Below are 25,830 nucleotides of genomic sequence, written 5' to 3'. Positions count from 1 at the left end.
AGCCTGCAGTGCTGCATTTAACCACTGCGCCACCTTGGCTCTTGGTAAAGTCCTCGCTGTCTAGCTCAGTACTTCCCAAAAGGTTGTTTGTACATTTGAATAAGTGATGGCTTGTCTGTATCTATAATGAGTTTATCGTAGCCATATGATCTATTTTATGCTACAGTTTGGGGTTTTCTGCTTTTGTGATCCTCAGGTGGGACAGTTTGACTCTCAGAATGCTACAGTAGATTAAATTGCATTTTCTAATAATGTGGCTGAAATGCAAGGGGAGCAATACCATTCAGGTTAGGAAGAAAGGTACACCAAAGATAAAACTCTAACAGTTCATTTTGGTTCCTCGTGGTCCAGATACCAATCTCTTCTTCGCTTACTGAAAACTTGGAGTTCTTTTTAGATTTATTTCATTTTTTAAAAAACCACCTAACTAAGTATATTATATGCAGGTTTATCCTGATTACTTTTGATAAATATTCAATCTGATGAAAGCAGAAGGAAATACTCAAGAGGTTTCCATCGCATGTTTCTACTGGCTTTTGTTGGTAGAAATGAAGTTGGAAACTAATTTTAAAAAAACTAAAAGATAAGAAGAAATTGGGATAGAAGATTATATAGTCCATATGGTTCAGAGCGAGTGTAAAAAAAAACACAAATATTTTGCAATAATAAAAGAGAAAGTATGACGCAAACCCTAAGAGGAATAAGTGAACTCATTTGTCCAAAAATGTTTTTTGAAAGAAGTTGGCAATCCTTGTTCAGCTTCACCCCTTCTCTACGACGGAAGGGCAACATAATCTACAACTGTATAGATTTTCTCCAAAGCACCTGAGGGCAGGACAGGAACAAACAATGGGTAGAAACTAATCAAGGAGTTAAGCAACTTAGAACTGAGGAGAAATTTCCTGACAGTTAGAACAATTAATCAGTGGATCAACTTTCCTCCAGAGGTTGTGAATGCTCCAACACTGGAAGTTTTAAAGAAGATGTTGGCTAACCATTTGTCTGAAATGGTGCAGGGCAGGGGTGGATTGCTGCTGGTGTTACTGCCAGCACGCTTATGTGCATGCTGCTCACTTCACTCACGTGTGCGCATGCCACACATTGCTTGTGCATGCACAGTTGCCAGTAAATTGTTCTGTGCATGCACAGAACATTAGAAAATGACAAAAAAAAACATGCCAGCAACAGCATGGGCGACCGAGGAACCGGTTCAGGGGCTTGGCCAGCCGCCTTCCCTATCGGTTCAGTGACCCAGTCATAATTGCCACTACCAGTTCACCCAAACCGGTGCAAACCGGTAGCAACCCACCTTTGGTGTAGGTTTTCCTGCCTAAGCAGGGGTTGGACTAGAAGACTCCAAGGTCCCTTCCAACTCTTTTTATTCTACATTGAAATTAGAGGTTCCATGAGATTAGAGCATGTTTAAAATGGATTGCTGGTGCAGAGTAATCCTATTAATCCTTGCTGCTGTGATGCCCACTATGTGGAACAATGCAGAGGTAAATTATCAACATCCTCTCAGACTTGATGAAATATTCTAACTGAACTCTTTTCTCACTTGATGCGGATGACTCAGAGAAAGACAATCAATATAGGTGCTTCATGATCCTTGTTTTTTTTTTAAAAAAAAAAGCTTTTCTTTTTTATTAAGCAGGATGAAGTTCACAAACTGCTGAATTGCTTGGAGCTAAAACACGGCAGCATTGAAATACACTTCTTTGGAAGAATAGAAGCTCCAATTGACAGGCTGTTGCAGCAATCTTATAATGCCCCTTCATTTAGACTCCCTCACTTAGAAATAACTGCATGGCTGTTTGCTTTCTGGATGGAGCCAAGTAAAATTTGCTCTGAGCTCACACACACTCCATATCTCTGCTGTTCATTAAGTTCATCTTTAGTTTCCCAGATACCCCATGAGGCTTCCCCCTTCCCCCCCCCAAAAAACACCCTACTGTGACTACTTTTAGAATTGCAAGTCAATTCCTTAATGTGACGGAAATCACAAAATGATGGGCTGTTTTAATGAAGAGTAAGAAGTCATTTTGGAACAAAATGTGTGGTGAAACATGGGTTGCCCCATGACACATCTTAAACAGGTTATATACTATACTTTCTGCCTGCTATTAGTGGTTTCTGCCGGTTCATAGCGGTTCACCCGAACCGATAGTGGAAATTGCGGGTGGCCCTGCCCACCGACCCCGGCTCTATGCTATCCCATTTAGACCCTTTTTTTTTTAGCCAAAGTGCATGCACAGAAAGCTCAGCGCATGTGCTGACAGGGTGCTTGCCAGCAAAGCATGAGTGCGTTCACATTTGCAAACTGGTAGAGAAGATGTGAATACCACCCCTGAAAGGCAGCCATCAGGTCTACAGTGTCCTTCAAACCATTTAGAGCCCGGGCCAAAAGTGGAGCAAATGAATGAGCTGCTTCCCCCGACCCTGGCGCAGTAATGATAAAAGAAGCATATGGTTGGTTTGTCTTGCTTTGGGGGCTGACTCTGACACATCAGTTGGCAGGGGTGATGGTTTTTACCCAGCACTGATTTCTCCAAGTTACAGTGACTGTACGTCTCTAATAACTATCCAAAGCTGGGCTTCAGTAAGATGAAGGACTGAACATCTGTAAATCAATTGATATTTGTATTTGCAGAGAAGGGAGGGCCTTCAAACAAGATCATGATTTGTGGTGCACATTTTTGTACCCCTCACGAGTGGTGGGGTGGCCTCACAACAGGAACTTGTGAGTTTGATCCTAGATAGAGGCAGATATTTCTCTCTGGGCACGAGAATTTCTGCTGAATAAAATTCCACTTTGGTGACAGGAAGGGCATCCGGCCAGTAAACACTCTGCTCCACTCAGTTGCCCGACTCCGCAAAGGGATTATGGGATCATTAAAAGGAGATGATTATTTTTGTACCCCAAACATCTTCAGAGTGGGTAGGTGGACTCTTCAGTTCTGAGGGTTCGGTTGAGAACAAGCACTATAAAAGGCCAGACCTGCAGCTTGGGTGTGTTTGTAGAGGATTCTTGGCTTGTATTTAACCGTAAAATGTGTGCTGAAGGTAGCATTGATAGGTTGCAGCTTTTTATTACCTGTATATTTTAAAACAAGTCTGGAAGTTCTCTGATGAGGTCAATGTCAGGTCCGCCAGATTTAAATTGCCTTCTGTTTTGGGCTTTCCAAAATGTATCTGGCAGAGAATTCACTCTCTTTCAGATGGGTCTCTGAATTACTGTGTTGCTATGAATCAATGCAACATTTATTTAAAAGAGAGAGAGAGAATGTCTTTGTATGTTATGTAAATGTATCATGTGTGTGTATTTATTAGAATTTCTTGTATAAAAAGTGCAATATAAATAATTGTACATTATTTGTCCAGATGAAACTATTGTGGGGGCAGGAGGAGAGAAGAGATTCTTCTGTAATACATCTGCAATGTTTTTGTAATACCGGTGACAATGTATTGTCTGTCCTTATTTTTGTATTTAACTTTGACCACATTCATTTCATACAGAGAAAACCACAACGGAGGGGAGGGGTTTGGGGGGAGGGAAGCATGGAGAGAAAGCTTATATTTTGCAAACAAAAAGTCCCTTTTACTTAGCGGTGATGTGGTGGCTGTTTTTTTCTCAATAGAAAAATAAATAGATTCGGGTGGCAGTAGGTAAACTCTTTTGGATGATGGCCTTTTGGAAATTCTCTGTGAAATAAATCCAGGGACAGCATTCAAATGGGTGCAGGCAGGGGTGGGCTTCAAAAATTTTAGTAAGGGGTTCTCTGCCCAGTAACTGGGTGGGCGTGGCCATGGTGGGTATGGCCTAGTTAGCTTCCTGCACCGGGTGGGGGGCATTTTTACCCTTCCCAGGCTCCAGAGGTTTTCTTTAAGCCTCCAAGAGGGCAAAAATGGCCTCCCCAAGCTCCCACTGGAGGGCGGAAATGGGCCTTCCTGAATGTCCTATAGGCCTGTTTTTTCAACTTCCCTGAGTCTCTGCATGCGCCCTGCACTTAACTGCATCCAAAACTGTCCGCGTGCGGACTCCTGGGAGGGGAGGGATTGGCGGGGCCAGACAGGAGTGAGATTTGGGGGTTCTCCGAACTGCACAGAATCTTAGCTAGAGGTTCTCCCGAACCCCTGAGAACCCCCAGCAGCCCACCCCTGGGAGCAGGGTTTTCGGGGTGCCCTAATATAGATGTAAATGAGGCTCCCAAACAAGATGGTTTTCCCTGTTTATTTCAGCACACTCAAGGTAGGCCTCTTTGTGTTGTCAGTGCCACTTAATGCTCTTGCAACCCAAAGAACTGAATTGAAGCAAAGGCGGATAATCCAGTCTTGACTTCGGTTGAGCTGTATCCAACTCTGAGTTGCCTTCCCACACACACACGCACCCCACACATACCCCACAGAGCTGGCTAGATGCTCTGTTCCATTTGCAAACCCCAGCTAGGATCCTCTGAGTCAAATTCCTCCAACAACAGGCATGTCTGTAACTGTGCTAAGGCTTGCGGCCTATGAATGTAATTACAAATGTTTCATGAATTGTGACTTGGCAGCATCCATGTAAATCTCTTGTTAAGGCAGCTTCCCTCCCCTTTTTTAAGAAAAAAAACTTGTTATATAATTTTTTTGTACAAATAATGCATCTTATTTTATTTACTTTCTTGTCAGACTGATTCTTTATCATTTCCTCTGGAGTGTTGGGAATTACAAATATTCACAATTCCTTTTCTGTCTTCTGTCTGAAGAAAACACTAAATCTCTGAGGACATGGAGAGAACATTCCAGAATCCATAACCATTCCCATCCTAAAGCCAGAAAAAAAAAAAATCTGAATACTGGAATTATCTCCCATCTCTCCCCCAATTTTTGCCAATCTCCTTTTCTGAGTTCGGGAATCTCCAATTTTGGAAAGCCATTAAAAGGGCTTCCAGGAAGGTCTTTGTTTCAAAAGGCCCTTAAGCCTTTCCATCTCCCCATTGTTATTGTTGTGGCCTTATCAAGCTGAAAAACTCCACTGCCAACCAATTGCTGAAAAACAAAACTACAGAGATCTAGAAGGGCTATAATCTATGGTTACTGTTAGTAAAACAAAGTACTTTTACATTTAAAAAAAAAAAAAGATTCAAGTTTAACAGTTTCCACTCCTGCTTCCAACACAAGGAGGTAGCTGTTTTAAATGCCACATGGCATAAGCAAGGAAGTATTCAGCCTCACAAATTACAATGTCTCTACACATTAGATTCCAAGAACCCACAATTTCTACAACCGGTGCTGCTTTTCATTTGATTGAAACGAAACATTTCAGGATGCAGGAAAGTGTAGCTGAGTTTCAATGAATAAATCAGCATGATACAAAAAGAATGTACAAAAAACTTCTAATCTGAAATAATAGGGTGTCCGTGTCATTAGTGTATGTACTGCGTCAATATTTGCTTTTAAAGGCCAGGCATTTCCTATAAATCAGCAAAATTGTGTTCGACACTTCTGGATCTTTAGAAATAACAAAGACTTTGATTGTCAAGGACATTTAGGGATTAATATAGCTAGATATTTATAGACCACAGGCAAAGTATAAGCATATACGTCTAAGGTCTTGGAATCTAGGAATATCAGAATGAATTCAGATAACTCAAATACTTTGTTAGACTTTAGGAATTGTGTGCTGACCCATCTGCTTGTTTTAGAAAACACCAAATGTGCTTTTGTTCGCAATGTAGCAGAAAGTTGGCTCACTGGACACATCCAACCCTTAATTCCCAGGTAATGGCTGGTCATTAGGAGCTTCCTTCTAGCTCCTACTCTGGTTGAACTGGATGTAAAAGAGGTGGGACAACCACCGTATTAAGTACCTTCAGAGTGTATGGCAGACTATTCTTAAAGAATTACTGCTGTGGAAATGAATGGTATGATTTTGTCCTGCGAGGTTCATACCTGGTTGTATTTTAATTTTAAAAGAAAAACACGCAACATATATAAGCTAGAACATTTCCTGAAACTAGCTAAATACTTCCCACACTCTAAAGAGCCAATAAAAGTAAATACTCCCTTGGTATAGTTTTTTGGCCGGAATTAGGAAGTGGTTTGCCTTTGATTTCTTACAGAATGTTTTTCCAACTTCCAAGTCTAGTCTACAGACCTGAGATCCAAGTATTAGCCAGATCTAGTCCTGCTTAGCTTTTATAAGGCAAAGGGAGAGCAACTAAACCAGTTACACAGTGTTATAGTCTCTGCAATCCACACTTCCTTCACCTCTTACACAAAACTCTCTGGAGTTGCCCGGGTACAATAAATATCAGAGAGAGAGATACTAGAATTTGGAGAATTTCCCAGCCAGAGTAAGTTCATCGTTTGCATCCAGCATCAGATTGTAAGAAACTTTATACCTAGATATTGCATGGAATAAAACCATAATCATACCTGTGTCAGGGTTCCAAGTAGAAAGTCCCAAAAGAAAGAAGATTCTGTGGCTTGAGTTTCCCCAAAGTTCCATTTTATTAGAGATGTCATATTGGCACATCTGGGAAAACCCAAATCTGAAAGTTTCCAGGTTTTTCCCCACCCAAGTGAAACTTCAAGTCCTGCCCAGCCCACATGTTCATCACATGATCCAATCAGGTACCATCCAAAACAGGAGATGCCTCCCAGTCACCTAATCACAGCTGAAGGGCCAGTTGACCTTGACTTTCTGAGAAAGAATGTTATTATGGCTACATATCATCCACACACTGTAAAATCCTCCCTCCCATTTTCCTGCAGTAGAAAATGTGGCAGGCCTGAAGTCCAAAAGATAAAAGATGGCCTCCAGGTCTGACAACCTGGTCTTCTGAAAAGTATCTTCCAGATCTTCTACGAGACTAGAGATAAGGAAGATGGTTACCTAATTTGGCTGGTCATGAAATTCCTTGATGCAATAATTTTGCCAAATGCTTTTCATCTCAAGAATAATTTCATAAACAGTTACTTAAAACAGGCATTCACGAAACAGGATAAGAAGCTCCACATTATAAACATGTATCCGCTATGGCTTTTATAAAAGGTGGGATCAGAACAGATTTGCCTGCTTCAGAATCCTGATCAGTGGGGTTACAAAATGAATCTTGCAAGTGGTGCATTCCTCTGTAACATAACTGAGCAGAGATCTGATCTACAAGTTTCCTACAACTAGCCCAATAATCTGTCGACCTAAACATGCTGGTGAAATGTAATAATGAAGTAATGATGAATCATGAGTCATGACCATCCTATTTTACCAGCAAACTCTGCTTTCGATAGACCCTGGTTCAAAATTCTCTCAGTTTAAAAATAGCTACAGAATTCATGTTCTAACTCAATTGATCAAGGAACGCAATACATCATATACCAAGACCTTTGGCAAGCCTTCAACATGTTCTTCTTACTAAAATGATAAAATAATGAGTTATATGATGCTCCTGTTAGATGGATTCATAATTCACTCTAGGACTGCACCCAAAGACTACTGGTTAATGGCTTTATGCAAATGAAAAGAATGGTATTTATTTACTGAAATGCTAAGTTCTGCATTTAGCAAGAAAAAAATAAGCACAAATAGAGATGAAAGATTTCTGGCTTAGTAAGAGTTCATGAAAAGAGATTCTAGGAGTTGACTATTAATGAATCATGAGCCAGCAGTGGGACGCAGTTGCTGAAAAAGTAAATGATCACTTGTTTTGGATGCCAGGTAAGTGCATGGTCCAATCGGAGGCTCTGGGAGGGCGAAAAACGGGTCTCCTGGAAGTGACAGAAGTCCAGAAATGGGCCCGTTTCCTGCCTCCAGAGCCCCGGGGAGGCCATTTTGGCCCTCCAAGAGGCTCGAGGGAAGCCTCCGGAGCCTGGGGAGGGTGAACCACCACCCCCACACACCATTGTGTAGGAGGTCAAGTAGGCCACGCCCACCATGGCCATGCCCACCCAGCAACCAGGTAGAGAACTGGTTGCTAACATTTTTGAATCCCACCTCTGTCAGGGATACTGAGGTATGTTAAAGAATCTGGCTATGTATGGCCTACAGAAGCGATTGCCAAGGGACGAGATAATAGCATATTTCAAATGTCTGAAGGATTGTCATGTCAATTTTAAATTTATTCTCTGTTGCCTCAGAGGGCAAGGCCAGAGCAATGGGTTGAAATTATAAGGAAGGGGATTTAGGCTAGATCTCAGGAAGAGCCTCCTGGAAGTATGACCTGTAGGACCAGCAAATAGAATTAGCTGCTGCACGAATTGTGGACAGATGGAGCTCTCTTTCACTGGAAGTCTTCAAGTAGTGTCTGGATGGTCATTTGGCATGGAGCTAATGGATTCCACATTGAATAGGGAGCAGGACTAATAGATATCCAAGGTTCTTTCCAACTTGGGATTCAAGTTAAGAATGTCTGATCATTCAATAGCCTAGAAAATAAACTTAAATATATTGTGCACATTTTCTTAATTTCAATGGGAAAAGGCCCGAAGACTGTATTCAGTTTAGCATAGCAACCATAGCTGTCCAACCACATCAGTCCAATCACATTTGGTGTAATTAACTTGAGCCATTGGTTTCCAGATGCCTTGCTTATTTATTAATTTAATTTGTATGTTGCCTGACTCCCATTGTCTCTATAACTATTGGAACAAGGCAGCCGATCCAATTGTTTCCTTGTTCTGCATATTCATAGTTTCATTTTCATAGTTTCCCTGTTTTGCCCATTTACTATCCAATATCATGCTTGGCTTCCAAATCCTCAAGATGAAAAATACTGCTTGTTTTCCATATTAATTCAAATTATTTCCGATCAGAAATGTGACACCAAAACCAATTAACTGCCACTCATCAAGGAAGCCTTAATTCCCACACCTCAAAGCAGATGCTGTTTATCTTAGATTAGCCTCCAACTAGGGCATGAGGTTGGCTAAGATGCTGAGTTTTGTCAATCAGAAAGGTCAGCAGTTCAGCGGTTTGAATCCCTAGTGCAGTGTAACAGAGTGAGCTCCCATTATTTGTCCCAGCTTCTGTCAACCTACCAGTTCGAAAGCATGTAAAAATGCAAGTAGAAATATAGGGTCCACTTTGGTGGGAAGGTAACAGTGTTCTGTATGCCTTTGGCATTTACTCATGCCAGCCACATGACCACAGAGACCTCTTCAGACAGTGCTGGTTCTTCGGCTTTGAAACGGAGATGAGCACCACCCGCTAGAGTCAGAAACGACTAGCACATATGTGTAAGAGGAACCTTTACCTACGGCAACAAAGTTTATTCATTTGTTGTAGCAAAACCATGTTCTGCTAATGGCTTTCACTCTTTTGCAATATTAAAAAAAATCAGTTCTAGCCAATGAGAGCAAGATTCTCTGGGCTTTCTCTTGCTTGTTATTGGAAGTGTCCTCAGAGGCTAGTTCAAAAAAATCTCAAGAAGGAGGCAGTCAAACCTATGCCTATTTTTTATGAGTTTAAAAGAAGTGATGCTTTGATCAGACCAGGATGGCCCACATCTTGGCTTTCTGACATCTCTGTGTCAAATCTGAAGCGAACTTGGCTGAAGCCATCTTGTGCTCCCTCAAAGTTGCCACAAAGCTTACAGTCATAATAAAAATTTTCCTGGGGGAACCAATGTCATCGTAACAGGTGGCTGGTGAAGGATGAGAGGAGCCTGCCAGCTGTATTCATTGGGCCATGTGGCTGATGACACTGGGGAGGAGGAAAGTTTCATTCTTTTAATTAGGTGAAAACAGTGGGAACTTTCAGAATTGGTTTCCACCGGCTATGCCGATAGGATGTATCCAATGAACATGTTTTTAGAGGAATCTACTGGCCTCAGAGTTCTGCTTTCAATGAGTGCATTACTCGGAACATTGACACTAATAGTGTGGCCTCCTGCCTTGATTTATCCTGGACAGAGGATGGGGACAGGATTGATGTCACAGAGAGATCCCTGCCAAAACCTTTGGCATGATTTCCTATTTCAACTTTGATTAGGAGCTTGCAGAAAGTCTAATGAAATGAAATGAAATTTCAGTTATCATTGTAGGGAGCTATTTTAGACATTCTTACCCAGTTATCTCAGGGGTGTCCACAGCGGGGTCAAAAGAGTCAAGCTGGGGGCCGCAACCATGAGACAGAAGGTCAAAACTGGGTCTTGACCAGTGGTGGGATTCAAAAATTTTTACTACTGGTTCTGTGGGCGTGGCTTGGTGGCATGGGGTGGCTTGATAGGCATAGGTTGGTGGGCATGGCAGGAGAAGGATACTGTAAAATCTCCATTCCCTCCCCACTCCAGGGGAAGGTTACTGCAAAATCCCCATTTCCTCCCGATCAGTTGGGACTCGGGAGGCAGAGAATAGATGGGGGCAGGGCCAGTCAGAGGTGGTATTTACCGGTTCTCTGAACTACTCAAAATTTCCGCTACCAGTTATCCAGAACTGGTCAGAACCTGCTGAATGATCCACCTCTGGTCTTGACTGCATGGCTTGAACAGGGACATCTCTGGCCCTGCTGTTCATTCAGAAGCTCACATTAGAAATCTTGAGAAACATCAACCTGTAAGAAAGAATTAAAATATTTACGAACGTGACTAGAAACCTATTTATGGCATAATATGGCAGCCCACATTCATCTGGCAAAAGAGGCAAAAATTCCGAGCCTGAAGTTTTCAGTGCCATCTTTTAATTTGAGGTAACCAATCATAGGCTTGGACCCAACTCCCCAAATTCCTGATCTCTAGGTGATCAAACTGATCAGTCCTAGAGGAGATCAATCCTGACTGCTCTTTAGAAGGCCAGATCCTGAAATGAAACTCAAATACTTTGGCCACCTAATGAGAAGGAATGACTCACTGGAGAAGAGCCTCATGCTGGGAAAGATTGAGGGCAAGAGAAGAAAGGGACGACAGAGAATGAGGTGGCTGGATGGAGTCACCAAAGCAGTAGACGTGAGCTTAAATGGACTCCGGAGGATGGTGGCGGACAGGAAGGTCTGGAGGAACATTGTCCATGGGGTTGCGATGGGTCAGACACAACTTTGCAACTAACAACAACAAAGGGAGTTTCAGATCAAAAACTCACAGCGATCAGCTTACCTACCTTCTCCATAAACCCTTGCTGAACTCCTACGTGCCCTTTAAGGGCTGGAAAGCAAATGCTTATACAGTAGGTTAGATCTCCAAACTTCATGGAAAACCAAGTTTATTTTCAGCTTAAAACGTCCCTCTCCCTTTCATTGTAGTTTGATATAAGACCCAGCTAAGTCAAACTTTTTTTTTTCATTTTTCTTTTTAACTCAAATATAACCCCTGGTGTATTTAATTGGGCTTGGTTTTCAGGCTGATTTAAAGAGCTCAGCATTACTGGAGCCCGGAAGAGCTGATCTGATATAAACTAGCAGTCATCGTGCAGTAAAGATGTCTGGCTGAGGAGGAACTAAGTGTCGGAGGACAGTGATTTAATGCGCCTGCTTGGGACTGGAGAGCTGGTGTTTGCACACACTGCACTGGAGAAATGTTGGCCTTCAACTCACCTGGGGATGGAGAGATACATTTATCATGCCCTCTTCCAACCCTATAAAACGATCTGTGGCCGGGAGGTTCCCCGCCAGCTGGGTTTGACCTCGTGCTCCACCCCACAGGAACGCCAAGTGAGCTGAAGTGCGCAGAGAAACTTCAGATCGTTTGATTGCTAATGAAGAGAAGGTGTGTTTGCCCTTGCCAGGCAAGGAGTCTTCCTGTGCTTGGCCTAAGGATTAAGTGGGGGGAGTGGGACTGGCTGTCCCCAAAAATCTGACATTTCCTCTTATCGTTCTCCCAAGCAATCTATTAAGCCCATATTAATTATTTATTTATTTTTATTATTTGTCAAGCTATAAATATATGAGTAAAAACATGATTATGAATACATGAAATGGATACTAATAAATGGGAACATTAGGACAGGGGCGGTAGGCACTTTGGAGCGCTTATGCACGCCCCCTTACAGACCTCTTAAGAATGGGGTGAGGTCAACAGTAGATGGTCTAAGGTTAAAGTTTTTGGGGTTTAGGGAAGAAACCACAGACTCAGGTAATGCATTCCAGGCATTGACCACTCTGTTGCGGAAGTCATATTTTCTGCAATCAAGTTTGGAGCAGTTTACCTTAAGTTTGTATCTATTGTGTGTTCGTGCATTGTTGTGGTTGAAGCTGTAGTAATCATTGACAGGTATGACATTGTAGCAGATAATTTTATGTACTACACTTAGGTCAGACCAAAGGCGATGTAGTTCTAAGTTGTCCAATCCCAAAATTTCAAGCCTGGTGGCATAAGGTATTCTGTTGCGAGCAAAGGAATGGAGGATTCTTCTCGTGAAATATCGCTGCACTCGCTCAACTGTATTAATCATTAATATTAATTAAAATATTAATTGTATTCATATTTGTTTAAGGGAAAGACCCTGTGAGATTGCCAGATATTAATTTCTAATACTTTGATTAGTGAAACATTTATGGGTTTGCTAGCTTTGGGTTTCACTCCACTGGAAAGTTTAAAATATTTACATATAAGGAAAGGCCATTGCAAATTTGCTAATTAAAAGAGGTCTTTCAGGAACTGGGAGCATTCTGTGCCATTGTGATACGAGAGTTTCTTTCAAGCTTCTTTATTAGCTGGATGGTGTTTTTAGCAAGGGCACTGATATTCCCAGCCAAGAGGCCTCTTAGTATTATCCATGTATTCATGTGGTATGTGTTTATTTATTAGCGACAGAGGTGGGTTTCAAAATTTTTTGCTACCAGTTCGGTGAGCATGGCTAAAAAGGGGCATGTGACTGAGTGGGCGTGGCCAATTTGACATCACTCATGCACACTCAGTCACATGACTCCCTCACCAAGCCATGCCCACTGAAATGGTGGCAAAAAGTTTTGATGGGGGGGGGGGCCCTCCAGCCCTGCTGGAGCTAAGGGAGTGCCTGAAAACTATCCAGTAGGAAAAAGAAATGTTTGTCCTTCCTGGCCCCCAGGAACATTCTGCAGGTTTCAGCAGGGCTGGGGGAAGACAAAAATGCCCGTTTTTTGCAAAAAATGGGGAAAACGGGCCATTTTTCACATAAACTGAGGCATTTTTCCCTTCCCCCAACCCTGCTGAAGCCTGCAGAGTGCTGTTGGAGGCTGAGGGAAGGCAAAAATGCCTCCATTTTTGCGAAAAATGACCCATCTCTGGGACTGGCATGCATATACCATTAAAAAGGGGGGGAAATACATTTTTAAAATGAAGATTGTTCTGCGCATGTGTAGAGCAGAAAATAAAGTTGGCGCGCCCAGGGTAGAACCGGTACGGTCACTTATCTGGCCGAATTACTACCTATTTGGCTGAACCAGTCCAAACCTGTAGGTACCTACCTCTGATTAGCGACCTGATCTCCTGCCACTGAAAGAGGCACAAAATGACTTACCATAAAAGTAAAATCAATATAGAAATATAATTAAAGTTAAATGAAAACTATAATTAAAATTCCATTTAGAAACTCAAAAGAATAAAATAGCCGGCAAGATTGTTCCAGCCTCAGCAGCCATGAATGACCTTGATCAAAGTTATCAATTTGACTTGATCTCAGCAGGAAGCAATTCCTTAAATGTTCCTTAAAAGGGAACTAACGGTACTTACTGGTGGCTCTTACTTAGCAGGGTATTCCAACAATGGGAGCAATCAGCATAAATACCACAATTCCATCCGTAACTAATACTAGACAAACCATTAACCATTAGGTTATTGTTTCAGAGTTATTTACTTATCTAAATAGAGAAACAGAATGGCCATAGGTGGGCAAAAAGAAATCAGTGGGAATGATTTACTCTTGATTTCCTCATTGAGTTCCCTTGTAAAAAGTTAGCAACATGTGTTTGAAATCTTTCTCCTTCCTTCCTTCTTTCCTTCCTTCCTTCCTCCATTCACCAATCCATCCCCCCATCCATCCACCCATCCACCCACCCCTCTTTGTTACTTCCTTCTTTCATTTTCTTCCCCACTTCCTCCTTCTTCCTTCCTTCTTTCCCTCCCTCTTCATTTCTTCTTTCTTCCTCCCTCCCTCCTGCCACATCAGGTTCCATTGGCTTAAGGATCACAAAGCCAGCAGGCAAGTGACTGGCAGCCAGATAGGGGAGAGAGCAAGGGAATGTGTAAGTGGTCAGTGCACGTACAGAGACGCTGAGGGAGGTTGCATGGTTAGGGGAGACATAGCTGAGCAATTTGCCTCCTTCCCTGCTGGCTTCTGCGTTGACTTTCTCTCTGTAAGCTTCCCACATGCAAAGAGTTCAGTATTGGGATGGTTGCAGCGAACCCAACAATCAACTTTGCAGCTCTGCCAGTTTCCCTATTGTCTCCTCAGAAACTGTCACGGAAGGTTGGAAATGAAGATAACATGATTGTGGGCAGCAGTGCTGAAGTGACAGCAGTGCTAAGGTCCCCACAATGTTCCCCAACTTTCATTCACAAAAGAGTTGTGACTCCCAACAGTCTGTAAGTTAGCCCATTTAAGTTACCTTGATTCATTGCCCTATACCAAGGGGTGAAATGCCTACCGGTTCGCCCGAACCAGTTGCAAAAAATGCTACCGGTTTCAGGCGAACCGGTATTTCTGACAATCAGCTGTGTGCACGATTTATATTAGATAGAAAGTAGGATTTCCTGCTTTGTAGCTAATCTAAATCGTGTGGCACAGCGGATTCCCTCCCCTCGCTGTTTGCTTATCTTTGCAGGCATGCTCGGTAGCCAGGCTTCACCCACCCGCTGGACGTCAACACATTGCTTCATGCGCTCAAATTGCTACTGAACTAGTAGCAAAGGTAAGCTGATTTCACCCCTACCTATACCTCCAACACACCCAAATGAAGGTTAAAGTATGTATTTTAAAAAAGAGTGCTCAATAAAACAACCAGACGCTTAATTTTGCTTTTCTAGAACACTAATTTTTTACAGTTCCCTGAGAAAGGGTCCGTCCCAAGGAAATGAGTATTATATTAATCACATTCATTACAGAATAGAATCATCCGTCTGTTTCAAAGCAGGAACCCTTCAAGCTTTCCCTCTATGTCTTGATTTAGCAGGTTGCCAGAGAGAGCTAGCTTTGAGTTCGACGCACTCGGGATTGCATCCCGGTTGACGCTCGGAACCACGCCTGTGGCCGTCTTCATCGAATCTTATCGAAAACGTAACCAGGTGGCTCTTTGAAAGAGGCAGGGCATATACCACGTCCTTTGCTGTGTAACTTGTGCCATAGGTGGTGTCCCTGAACAAATGGCACATGAGGCCTGGCCGCTGGCAAGCGGGGCCGGAAGCTCTTGATGGACGGGAGCGGGTGAGGAATGTAATGGGTTTGGAAGGAGGTCATCAGGTCCATGGGCTCAGAGGGCAAGGTGATCTCGCAATGTGCACGATAGGCTTGGGTCTTTCGGAGTGCCAATGCTGGAAGTCTTGCTTCATAGGGAGCAGTTGCCAAAGGGTTCTGGTGTTTCGGCACCCGGGCCAGGGTTTACAGGAAGTTGCCGGGCGCCCATGAGGATCTCCATAATGGGTCTGTGCTGTCGTCATGGAGGTCCATACTCTCTTTAGGAGGAGTGTAAACCACTGGCTTCCTGGTGAGGCGAGCAGCTACAGGCCATGCTAAGAACTTCTCCTCTGAATTCAGTAGTGCCCCATAAAGTGCCTGCGTCTGGCTTGACATAATCTGGTTTCGCGGACTTGCTGGCTCTCCTGCTAACCCTTTATAAGAAAGATTGTGGGTGGTGAGCCCATCAAATGGAACAGTGCAGGTCTTGAATGGCTCTTGTTTATGGACGAAGCGTTCTGGGATGCAGTGAGGCACATAATTCAACTTATAATTGGTCATGCTCTCCAGGGGACCTTTGAGGTGTGAAAAGGCCTTACAGGCTTAAAGTTCTTGGTGGTGACCAGCCCTTTGTATGGGTAAGCATCCTGGTTAGTAGTCCTGTGTTCAAATTTGTTTTCTGGTGGACGTAATTGTTTTGTGGCTTAATCATCTCTCTTTTGGCTGATTCCATGCCACATAATCAGCTGAAATGTAAGCAGATGTGATTAAAGAGGATCTCATTACTCTCAAACATTCCCGCCTCCATGCTAATAAAGAGCAATTTTACTGCATTCAAGCAAACAATAAGACAGGAAAAAAATGAAAACAGTTCTTTTTCTATTGGAATGATGGCAAATGACTATTTAGCAGTAAACCACATAAAGATGGAGTCATGGGAATTGTTAATGGAATGAATATGGAATCAGCCAACTATACATGCATCATTTTGTTATTTCTAATTTTGCAGTATTGATATTATGTTACTATCCCTTGCCACAGAGCTACTTTGGTTTAGGTGGTTAGACTTCAGCTAGAAATCGTTATATCCTAAGGTCCTAGTCCACAGGTGTTAAGGCCCACAGACTGGATCTGGCCCATGGGGGTACTTAGATTTGGCCTGCGTGGGCGGCCTGAAAATAGCCAACCTGTAGCGCCTCTGCTAGTGAAAATGGGTGCAGAGGGCCACCCACGCCCCCTGCACCCTGTTTTGGCCAGCAGGGTGCTGCAGGAAGCCATCCAGGCTGAAAATGGGGTGCATGGTGACTGCCTGTGCCCTCCCCCCATACCCCATTTTGGCCAGCAGAGTGCTCCAAGAGGGTGTCCATCCTGTCTCCCCCACCACCAGCCTGCCGGCGGAGGACAACTACAATGCTGATTCCGGCCCTTCAAGAAATCCAGTTTGACACCCCTGTCCTAATCCTATCCTACGCATGAAGTCAGCTAGCTGATTTTAAGCCAGTCCCTCTCTCTGAGCCCTAGGAAGCAGGCAAAGGTGAACCACCTCTGAAAATCCATACCAAGAAAACTGCAGGGACTTTCCCAGGGAGTGGCTAGGTGTCAGCACTGACTTGGAGGTAATCCTGAAAAAACCCATTGCTAGCATAGAAGTAAGATTGGAATACAGTCCCACCAAGCACCTGCAAGTAGAATCTGGAAAGATAGATGGCCCCTTCATAATGAAACAGCAAGACGACATAAGCTAACCTTGGAGACATTCTACTCCTGGCATCCATTTTAAGGACAATTCAAGAGATCTGGAACTTGTACTTTGCATCCAAAGCCACCGATCCTAATGTAGTTTGTACATTTTTTTTTTCATTGTAAGCCTTAGCTGCAAAAGCGGTTTCTTTTGAAGCATGTGGAAATTGGCTCTTTTCAGGTTTACCATTCTGGCCTAGAAAACTTCATGTAATTAACAGATAGTGAAAATTTTGTGTTAGTTTGTGTCATATTTAGTAATCTTATCTTGGATGAAACTAGGGAAATATCCCACAAGGTTCTCCAGGGCTTTCTAACTTCTAAAGATGATGACATTTCTTCTCCTTCTTAAACATTGAACTGACTTGAAATATACATGTTTCTATAAATAAGCTGGAAAAGTAAGAGACATTTGAGTTCTTGTTCGTTGCTTCAAAGATGGGATTCAAATCTTAAATTCCTCTTGATTCTGATGTCAATTGAAATCTTTTTTTACATATATAATTTTATTAAAAATTTTGATTGCAGTAATAATGCAAACTAAACTTTTAAAAAGAGAATAGAAAGAAGTAAAAAGTGCAAGAAAAAAGAGAAAGAAGGGAAAAGAATAAAAATATAATAAAGAGAGAATACATGTATAAAGATTTCCAGCCTTCGTCACAACAAATGTAAACAAATTTACATTAAGGGACTCCACTCCTTTAAAAGATACAAACATTTATCTCTTCATCCCAAATGTCATCTCTTAGCTATGGAAAAATCCATAAAACTCAATTTTTCAGTCCTGGTGTCCACAGAAATTCCATAAAGGGTAGCAGAAATAACCTCATAACCTGTTTTAAACCTGGATCCAATAAACCAATTTTATATTTATATTTCGTTCTTCAAATACTGGTCAGAAAATTAGATTTCATTTTATTTCTTCTTTGTCCCACTTTCTTGGTTTGTCATTTATATTTCATCTTTCACTTTAAACCTCAGCCAGTTTCTTTTGTATATCTAGCAGTGAAACACTTTTCTAGATCATTCTCTTGGCCTTTCAGTTTTAGATTCTTTTAATACTCTCGTCTTTTCAGATGAAAGTTATTCTTCATATTTAGCATTTTCCTCTACATAAAAAACTAATTCCTTCTAGTATCCAGTTTTTTAATCAATGAAATTATTTATCTTCGTTTGTCTTGTAAAAACCAAAACAGAATATATTTTCCATGAAGAGTTGTTTGTTCTTTACAATTAATTCCAAAATCTTATTGTAAAAGTTTAATACTCCAATTTTATCTGCACCCTAAGTCTGCTTCTAGCTCTCTAAGATCAAGATCTTATTTAGCTGTTTATTTTAGATTCTTTAAATTCAGAACATTACAATTAAAATTTAATTCCATTGAGGACTGAAGGTAGACTCACCTGGCGTTTTCAAAATCATCAATTTGAAGGTCTCTAATAGCTTAGATGTAGCTAATGAGCAAGTTCCAAAACTGATTAGAAAGTGAGGTTTGCAAATTTAGTGTCCTTTAAAAGTCTTTTGCAGGAAGTAACAATGGCTTCCTGTGTACCAGAATTTTGAAAAAAAAATTAGGACATCGCAGAGCAAAAAAAGACATTGAAGTGAAACCATGCATGACATGGCTCAGGCAGTCATCAGCATTGACAAAGGAACTCTAAAGTTATCTCCCTATCTGGAGAGGACACTGTATCTCAGAGTTAATGAAAAAAATTAAAACAGTGCACTGCAAAACTGCAAGGAATTCAGATATTTTATCATATCACTTCATCCTGCTTAGTAGTTAGTCTATCGTGTTTAATATTCTTAGATTATTTTTATGGCTATTTTTTTCTTAATACTACACTTATTCTGCATTCTAGTATAGTCTTGTCTACCTTATACCTATATTATACTTATATTATGCTATGCTATGCTACTATTACTATTACTATTACTATTACTATTACTATTACTATTACTATTACTATTACTATTACTATATTACTATTACTATTACTATTACTATTACTATTACTATTACTATACTATACTATATATTATATATTATTCTATCTGTTCTATTCTATTCTATTCTATTCCATTCCATTCCATTCATTATCCCAGAATTATCTGTAGATGAATTACCTTCACGTAAATGGCAAATTTTCAAGCCATAGACAAGACTGAATTCCTAGGAAATTCTAGGACTGTGGACAAACAGGAAGTTAATAAATCATTTTGGAAGGAGATACTGGCAAACCACTTTACATTCATGTAATTATTAGGAGTGAAGTTGAACTGAGGAAATCCTTATGCTTCCCTTTTGACTGCCACACTATAGCGGGGGGCGGGGACTGGAATTCTGGGAATTGAAGTCCACACAATCTAAGGTTGTCACATTTGAAAAACAGAATATACTGCAGGAGATAAAAAGGTATAAAATGGTAGACTAGGTGATGTGCAGATCACAATAACCATACATAAGCATTGGCATGCAGTATTTAACTGTTCTTGATTCAGGAAAGGAGTGGGGAACCCAACTACAATAGGTAAACTAAAAAGAATAAATAGGAGAGCAAATTCAGTTAAGATACCAGGCTAGAAACCAGGAGACTGTGAATTCTAGTCCTGCTTAAGCCTGAAAGCAATCTGGGTGACTTTGGGCCAGTCATTTATTCTCAGTCCATGACATCAGGGTCTGTCAGCAAGGCAGCTGGTCAATTTCAGTTGCAATCAATGCATCAAAACAATGCTAGGAATTTATTTTTTAAAGGATGAATCTAATACAGCTTGATGTATCATGGAAGCGGACTAAAAGATAGAGTATGACAGAGAAAAGGCAGAAACAGCAGATTTGGGACATGGTGATCTTTCAGATATCGTAGGATTCCAACAACCCATCATTGCCAGGCACCGGGACCACTGACTGGCTGGGGATTCTGTTTATTTATTTATTATTTGTTTGTTTGTCAAACATGTACAAGATAACATGTATAGGTATGAACATAAACATGAACAGATAAATACAGAAAAATGGGGACAGTAAGACAGGGACGGTAGGCACACTGGTGCGCTTATGAATGCCCCCTTTACAGACCTCTTAGGAATGGAGTGAGATCCAAGATAGACAGTTTAAGGTTGAAGCTGTGAGGGTTTGAGGATGTAACAACGGAGTCATGTAGAGCATTCCACGCGTTGACCATTCTGTTGCTGAAGTCATATTTTCTGCAATCGAGTTTGGAGTGGTTTACCTTGAGTTTGTATTGATTGTTTGCCCGTGTATTATTGTGGTTGGAGCTGAAGAAGTAGTTGACATGCAAGATGTTATAGTTGACAATTTTGTGTCCTATGCTTAGATCGAACCGCAGGTGGCACAATTCCAGATTGATCAAGGCCAAAATTTAGAAGGCCTCGGTTTTCCCATGGCTGTTCTTAGACATAGTTTACCCACTTGAAAAATAAGCTATGAGGACAGTGAAAGCTGGAAGTATCAGTTCATAAGACAAGGGAGACGCTTAACAAATTAGAAGCAGAAGATCCATCAGATCAAAAACAATCTGCTCATAATGTATGACCCAATCATTTTACAACTGTATTCCCTTATCAGGAATTTCAGAGTAAGAAGAGGTGGCATGCAAAGTCATTAGCACTGATTCCTTGTCTGTATAACTTGATGAGCGGCCAGATTAAACTAAAGGAATAATAATGCTGTAAAGTTGTGGTATGTTCACTGCAATATATTTTCTTTTCAATCTTCTAATATATCCCTAGTTTGTGGCTGCAGTGTGGCACCATTGTGTGCAACAATAATTATTTTGTACAGTACACAGTTTCTATCCCTATCCCATTCCCTCTGAGCTGGCCTTGTGGTCTCTTGATTGTGTTCCCATTCATTTCCATGGATGTTCTTGTGTTCATGGCAGCAACTACCCCTAGGAGGAAGCAACTCATGCATGCATATACTATACACCTTGAATGTATTTAAGGGAGACCTGGTTCTCCTTATAGGCCTTCCAATTGGCTGGATATGAAAAGGTCGCTGGCGTTATCATATCCTTGAAAGCTGGTGAGCTTCAGACCTTAAGGATGAATCACTACAATATAGAATAGATCATGGGACCAAGAAGATTCCATTTGCGGGTATTTTGAAAAATCTTGCAAATTGCAACAAAATGTGGGTGAAGCTGCATTTCCTCCAGCTCTTCAAATCCTCAGTTAAGGCTGCTCTAGATAGACCTTTGATCAAGACTTGCGTGTGGCTCATATCATATCATGAAAGCCCACCGAGAGAGAATTCGATCATGTCGATCCACACATTTGAGATAATAATTAAGACTGTCCAGATATACATATACTGAGACACATCAAGGGAGAACAGGAGTTGCTTATTGTCATTTTTTGTCATTGTAAAGGAAGAGTAACAGCACCCATGTGCCCTCACTAGGATCTGATTGTTTGGATAAAGTTGTCATGAAGAAGGGTTGGCAGACTCCTAGTTCTGCTGAATGGGGAAATGGTTGATAGGATCCTTCTTTCCCTTTCATACTTGCTACGGATCTTAACTAGTAGACAATCTTCTTGTGACTAAGACCTATGGAATGAGTCCTATTACATCTTGATGATTGGCCTACAAGAATGATTTTGTTTCCTCCTTAATCATTGATGTAGGTGTGCTTTGATCACACATAGTCAATCCCCATTATTTCATTCACATCTCTTCCAAGTACCCCCGACACCCCAAAAAGGTGATACACCATAAAACACTAAGGAGAGGGATGGGGGGAAACCAGCATATGTGACCTGTGTAAGGGTCTTAAGCATTTGCACTTTTTAAAGCACCCCTTTAAAACACGCCAGCTTGGAAGGTGGAATAATTATTCCCATTTGGGAGGTTATTGAGAAAAATGGATGCCTAATGCATTTAAAATATTTCTAATTATTTTTTCAACTCTTACTTTTATATGTCGGGACTGTGATCATCTTCTCTGAAGAAGAATGCATTTGTTCCTGGGGCATGCAAAGACCCACTCGAGATACGGAGTATGGGTTATAGTCTTGTCTATATGTAGTCTGTAGGTCCATACATTCATTGCTCTTGACATATTTATCAGGAGGTTTCTGTATAATACGGAAGACTTCATGTGGGATATAATCTCTCCTGCAAATATCAACAGCGCTCATTAAGCTTGTAGTATATCGATAGTTGTGTTTAACTTAAAACAGTCCTATTGAAAACAATTTGACATGTTTCCAAGCCATCCCATAGATTTTAATGACTACTTTAAACAAAATTAATCTAAACCTCCCAGAATATTGCTTATTAAATTCACATAAATCCCACATAACTCATACTGGAAAAGTTCCCGCTGTTAATTTTCTTTTTGCTTATCCGAGATTTGGGGATACTTTTAGCTTTCAGGTTGTTGTATTATTTCTTACAGACACATTTTTTAAAAAGGGGCATAAGAGTACAAAATCTTTCCACTTTGGAAAGACTGAGCAGCAGAATCTACCAATGGATACTATCTGTATTGTAGGAAGCTTTTAAACAAATGTACAATAGGGCAAAGGTGCAGAGAGTATTGCTTGAATTGTGATGATAAAAATTTTACTGTACTCCATCGATCAATAAATGTTGGCATAAAACTTAATAATTTCAAAAAAGCCTTTTTATTTAGTTAATTGTGGGTTTCTTTAGTCAATTTAAGGATTACAGGGTTTTGTGAGGGACAGATGAACTTTTTCTTCTTCAAGATCTATTGGCAATATTTTTTTAAAATTGTCTTCTGACAGTAGTGAATAAAAGTACTTATAAAACGTTTTAGCTCAATAGAGATACCCAGTTTAAATATTTGTTTACTGAGTTAACGCTAAACTACAAAAACAATACAGTACAAAAACATTGCATGAAAAAGCACTCATGCTGTTTTTAGTTGCCACTGGTGCAGAGGTGGGTTACGACTGGTACGCCCTGGTACAGGCGTACCGGTGCCTGCCGGGAGCACCGGGTACTGTTCCGGTACGGTGCTCCGGAGGGCCCACCCACCCTCCCATGCTCCTTACCGGTAATTGAGCTCTTCGGGGCTTCCATGCACGCGCACGGAGCAGCAATGCTCTGCCAAACAGCTGGAGCATCGCGGAGCATTGCAGACGGCAAGTACGCATTCGCGTGCTGCACTCGTGCATGTGGTGAATGCCGGGCACCATTGCACCGTACCGGTTGCACCGGGATCCGGAACCCATCACTGCACTGGTGTATAAAGTTAGCACATGAACCTGTTTTGCGTTCCTCAGTTGTGGGACATCCAAATTTACTCAGCAGGTAGTACAGAAGAATGGCCCAGAAGCCTATAGGTGTGGCTAAAACAATAGCAACAAAGTTATAAGAAAGAGGATGGACTTGGCTATTCCTCAGCTCTGGTTTTCCCATTCAGGAAGGAATTTTTTCAGATGGACAACCCGAACAAAGTGGATTTGTCTATACCTTCAACTTTCTTGAAACCTACTGCTATCATCCACAACTGGGACAAGAAGGATGCATTGCAACATTATCCCCACCCCAAAAAACACCCCACAGATATACACAAACTATGCATTCAAGTCCACAACCATTGGCCTTTAACAGCTTTTCTTTGGGGGCTACTAGGTCTGCAATTCAGATGACCACTTGATGACAGCCATTACACAGAGAACTCTCTTTGCTGGATGAGAGCTAACAAACTGGTACTCAACCCAGACAAGACCGAGTGGCTGTTGTGTTTCCCTCCCAACAATTTGGCCAACGTTCCATCACTCAGGCTGGGGGGTCAAAATTTACACCCCTCAGATAGGGTCCGCAACTTGGGAGTCCTCCTGGACCCACAGCTGACTTTTGACCATCATTTGTCAGCTGTGACCAGGGGGGCATTTGCCCAGGTTCGCCTGGTACGCCAGTTGCGGCCCTACCTGAATCGGGAGGCCCTCACAACAGTCACTCGAGCCCTTGTGATCTCTAGGCTGGAATACTGCAATGTGCTCTACATGGGGCTGCCCTTGAAGAGCATCCGGCGACTTCAGCTAGTCCAGAATGCGGCCACGCGAGTGATCGTGGGTGCACCACGGTTCGCCCATATAACACCGATCCTCCGTGAGCTGCGCTGGCTACCTGTTGATCTCCGGGTGCGCTTCAAGGTGCTACTTACCACTCATAAAGCCCTCCATGGTAGTGGATCTGACTATTTGAGAGACCGCCTTCTGCCGATTACCTCCCTCCGTCCCATCAGATCGCACAGAGTAGGCCTCCTCCGAATTCCATCCGCCAGTCAGTGCCGACTGGCGACTACGCGGAGGAGAGCCTTCTCAGTAGCAGCTCCGACGCTTTGGAACGATCTCCCCGTGGAGATTCGTACCCTCACCACCGTCCAGACCTTCCACACAGCCCTCAAGATCTGGCTATCCCGTCAGGCCTGGGGATAAGTCCCTAATTTCGCCCCACCCGAATGCTGAATGAATGTTGTGTTTTATTGTTTTATTTTATTATATTTCACATTTTCTTTTTGTGTTTTGTCTTGCACTCCCTTCCTACAAATTGTAAGCCGCCCTGAGTCCCCTCAGGGAAAAGGGCGGCCTATAAATGTCAAATAAAATGAAAAAAAATGAAAAATAAATGCTCCCACCCGGTGGTCATTTGGATAGTTGCAGGATAGATCTGATAGCCCTCCCTTTGCTTCCATTTCTGTTGTACAGAAAGGTGCTTTTTCAAGAGGCAAGTGGACTTTCTGGTTTTTCTTTGAAGAAGTTTCACTTCTCATTCAAGAAGCTTCTTCAGCTCTGCCTGGATGGTGGGGAATGGAAGGATTTATATTCCTTGCAGACGGCAGGTCGTTTGCATTCTTTGTAGAAAGCTATCTGCAAGGAAAATAAATCCTTCTATTCCCCACCATCCAGGCAGATCTGAAAAAGCTTCTTGAATGAGAAGTGAAAGATCTTCAATGAAAAACCAGAAAGTCCAGTTGCCCCTTGAAAAAAGCACCTTTGGGACAACCATGACCTGGATGGCTGAGAATCTCCATAGATAGACACTTCTATTGCTGTTGTCTTACTTGGTTGTTGAAAGGGCTTCCATTGGCACTGGCTGCTTCTGGTACTCCGTGGTGGGCTTGCATGATTCCCTAGGTAGGATGTTGGAATAAAGGGGGTATTTTTCCATATACTCGGAAAGGAGACATGGCTTCTCATTCCTGTCAAAGAGCCTGGTTGGTAGATGAGGACAGTGATGGCGACTGTTGAAGAAAGAAAACATTGATTAGGGTTCATCAAGATGCATGCACACTCCTGCTACCGAACCGGTAATGAAGAAAATAGAATACCATTTCTGATCAGAACACATAACTCCAAATATCCTGGGGAGATTTGAAATTAACCTGTATTGAACTGTGAACTAGAGAAGCACTGTTGATATAAATGTGAATGCTTTAATAAAAAAATAAAAAAACACAAATGAAATTAAATTCAGGGAATTTCAGCAAACTGAACCCAAAAACAAATCTGTGCTTTCTAGATTACAATTCAATGTATAGCTGTTTTGACCCACCAACATGCAAAGAAATAAGGTTCCGTTTGAATTTTAAAAAATGTGGAATCTCTCCAGATGACATAAATGGAAATAAACTGAAACATTCCTAGATAAATTAAAAAATTTGATCATACTATAACACAGAAACATCCTGCAAATGCCAAATGTTTAGTCCTGATTGATGAAAAATTCTCCTTTCTACTTCATTTTGAAGTAGAAGAGAGAAGAGAGATAACATCTATACAATTTGAGAAAACATTGGGCTACTGTT

General features: G+C 41.7%; 1 protein-coding gene across 1 annotated transcript; it reads right to left on the bottom strand.

Annotated features, from left to right (window-relative positions):
- Nucleotides 1-15,032: 15,032 nt before the first annotated feature.
- SAXO1 (stabilizer of axonemal microtubules 1) lies at nucleotides 15,033-25,373 on the bottom strand. Its single transcript, XM_032213831.1, is given in 11 exon segments — nucleotides 15,033-15,386; nucleotides 15,389-15,545; nucleotides 15,547-15,633; nucleotides 15,635-15,699; nucleotides 15,702-15,857; nucleotides 15,860-15,970; nucleotides 15,973-16,002; nucleotides 16,005-16,028; nucleotides 21,961-22,163; nucleotides 25,087-25,266; nucleotides 25,354-25,373. Coding segments are annotated over 11 exon segments (1,275 nt in total). The 3' UTR covers nucleotides 15,033-15,144.
- Nucleotides 25,374-25,830: the final 457 nt, after the last annotated feature.

The sequence above is a fragment of the Thamnophis elegans genome, chromosome 3, assembly GCF_009769535.1.
Source record: "Thamnophis elegans isolate rThaEle1 chromosome 3, rThaEle1.pri, whole genome shotgun sequence".
In the NCBI taxonomy this organism is placed as follows: domain Eukaryota; kingdom Metazoa; phylum Chordata; class Lepidosauria; order Squamata; family Colubridae; genus Thamnophis; species Thamnophis elegans.
This window is presented reverse-complemented; position numbering and strand designations above follow the sequence as displayed.